Source organism: Eimeria acervulina, genomic scaffold (genome assembly GCF_000499425.1).
Source record: "Eimeria acervulina Houghton genomic scaffold, Eah_scaff297, whole genome shotgun sequence".
Classification (NCBI taxonomy): Eukaryota; Apicomplexa; class Conoidasida; order Eucoccidiorida; family Eimeriidae; genus Eimeria; species Eimeria acervulina.
In genome coordinates this window covers 34716-37312 of record NW_013549905.1, presented here as the reverse complement: position 1 = coordinate 37312, position 2597 = coordinate 34716, and the positions used below count along the sequence as shown (strand labels likewise).

Sequence of the window (2597 nt, the reverse complement as noted above, 5' to 3'; positions counted from 1 at the left end):
CTGCTGCTGCTGCTGCATGTAAAGGCATTGATGGTTTCGTTGTGAGCAGCAGAAGCAAACTTTAAAATATAAACAGAAGCGAGAGAGAGAAGAGAAAATAAATAAATAAAAAAACAAAGAGAGACAGCAAATAAACGAAGATGACGATAGACAGAGAGGCATACAAATTATTATTTAAATTATTTAAATTATTATTTATATTATTATTTAAATTATTTAAATTATTTAAATTATTTAAATTATTTAAATTATTTAAATTATTTAAATTATTATTTAGATTATTATTTAGATTATTATTTCGATTATTAATTAATTTATTATTTAATTTATTATTTAATTTGTTATTTAATTTATTATTTATTATTAAATCCATTTAAATTATTTTTAAATTATTTTTAAATATATTTTTAAATATATTTATATATATATTTTTATATATATTATTTCGTAGACCATTCAATATTTTATTTGCAGCATATATATATATATATATATTATATATATATATACAATATATACATATATAGATTTATATTTATATTATATATATAATATAAATATATATATATATATACACCCCATTTGCCTGTCTCTGTCTATTCATTCTGCTGTTTGTTTCTAAATAAATTTGCTGCTTTCTTTTTTTTTAATTTTGTTGCTGCTGCCAGTTTGCCTCGCCAGCATTCATCTTCCGCTTTAAAACCCTCAGATAGGGTTTAGGGTTTAGGGTTTAGGGTTTAGGGTTTAGGGTTTGAGGTACATAGGGAGGCCCCTAGGGTTTACGCCTTGGGAACGGAGGAACTAGGGTTTAGGGTTTAGGGTTTAGGGTTTAGAAGCTACTACTGCTAGGGTTTAAAGAGCCTTTTACTGTTGATGCTGATGCTGCTGCAGATGGAGGCTTCGGCCCCCTGAGGGTTTAGGGTTTAGGGTTTAGGGTTTAGGGTTCAGGGTTTAGGGTTTAGCGTCTGGGGTGTTGCCGACGAAGCACTCAATTGCGCTGCCGCCTTTTTCGTAGACACTAATAAAAACAAACTGCTGCTGCTACTGCAGCTGCTACTGCTGCTGCTGCTGCTGCTGCTGCGGCCGCTGCTGCTGTCGGCAGCGCCGGACGAGCAGCAGCAAAGAGGGGGTTGCTGCTGCTGCATATTGCGGCTTAGCAGCAAAACACAAAACCCTTATTTTTAATAAACCTTTATTTTTAGATTAAGAAGGTTTACGATCTCGATGGAGTTGCTGCTGCAGGAGTGCAACAGCAGCAGCAGCAGCAGCAGCAGCAGCAGCAGCAGCATGAGCCGCAACAGCAGCAGCAGCAACAGCGAAAGCCCCAACACCATCGAAAACAGGAGGTTTCCTCTCTTATCTCTAAATCCTTCCCCCAGCACTGCAGCAGCGGCAGCAGCAGGAGCAGCAGCAGCAGCAGCAGCAGCAACAGCAGCAGCAGCAACAACGTTTCCCTTGCGCTGCTGCTGCCAGTGGTACACATAGCAGCAGCTGCAGCAGACAGCAGCAGCAGCAGCTGCTGCAGCAGGAACACCCACGGAGGTGTCTGTCTATACACCTCAACCCGCCTCCCCAGAGGCCCCATACTTTCCTATCGAGGGGGTGCAGCGGATGCACATAGGCGTTCAGCCGCAGCAGCAGCAGCAGCAGCAGCAACGGCATCAGAAGCTGCTGCTACGGAGCAGAGCGTAGGCGGAGCACCACCAAGTGCAGCGGCCCCACCTCTTTTTGCTGCTGCTGCGGGCCCGGCAGCAAAAGAAGGCACAGCAAACGCAGCAGCAGCAGCAGCAGCAGCAGCAGCAGCAGCAGCAGCAGCACGAGGATGCAGTACTCTCAAGCACAGTTGCAGCCATCTCCGTCTTATAATTTTGCTGCAGCCCCAGAAAATGTCGTTGGGGGCCCCCTAATGAGTATGGGGCCCCCCGGGGCCCTTGACTTCCCGCAGCAGCAGCAGCAGCAGCCGCAGCAGCAGCAGCTAGCATTGCCTTTTGATTCGAGCTTCACTCTTCCGGGGGCCCCTGTTGGGGGCCCCCTCCCTGACGATGCTTTTGGTTCACCGTACCCACCTGAGGGGGCCCCCTCTTCTTCTATAGGGGGCCCCCCAATGGGGGCCCCCTCTCCAATGGGGGCCCCATCTCCAATGGGGGGCCCCCCAATGGGGGGGGCCCCCACTTCAATGGGGGGCCCCCCAATGGGGGGGCCCCCCTCTACTATGGGGGGCCCCCCTTCTTCTTCTGTAGGAGATTCTTCAAGCTTGAGGGCCCCCTCATTTGGCTTAGGGATTCAAGCTGATGGAGGGGGTGGGTCGTCGGGTGCTGCTGCTGCTGTACCGGTTTTATCTGCAGCAGAAGTTGAAGTGTATGGGGAGCTCTGGAAAGAAGCTTTAGCACAGGGGGGCCCCCGAGGTGCTGCTGCTACTGACGCCCTACCTACTTATCTTAATGGTGCTGCTGCTGCTGCTTTTCTTGAGGGCAGCGGGCTGCCGCAGGAAACGCTTCATACTATTTGGGGCCTTGCAGATGTCAACAATGAGGGCAGGTTAGTGTTGCTGCTGCTGCTGCTGTTGCTGCTGCTGCTGTTGCTGCTGCTGCTGTTGG

General features: G+C 47.1%; 1 protein-coding gene across 1 annotated transcript in view; it reads left to right on the top strand.

Moving 5' to 3' along the window:
• Positions 1-1822: 1822 nt before the first annotated feature.
• EAH_00031500 (hypothetical protein, conserved) overlaps positions 1823-2597 on the top strand; it is a gene marked incomplete at both ends in the record, with an annotated part of 7120 nt that continues 6345 nt past the window's right edge. The window contains one exon of the mRNA XM_013396092.1: positions 1823-2538. Coding sequence (XP_013251546.1) covers positions 1823-2538 — 716 coding nt within the window. The remainder of the gene's footprint in view (positions 2539-2597) is intronic.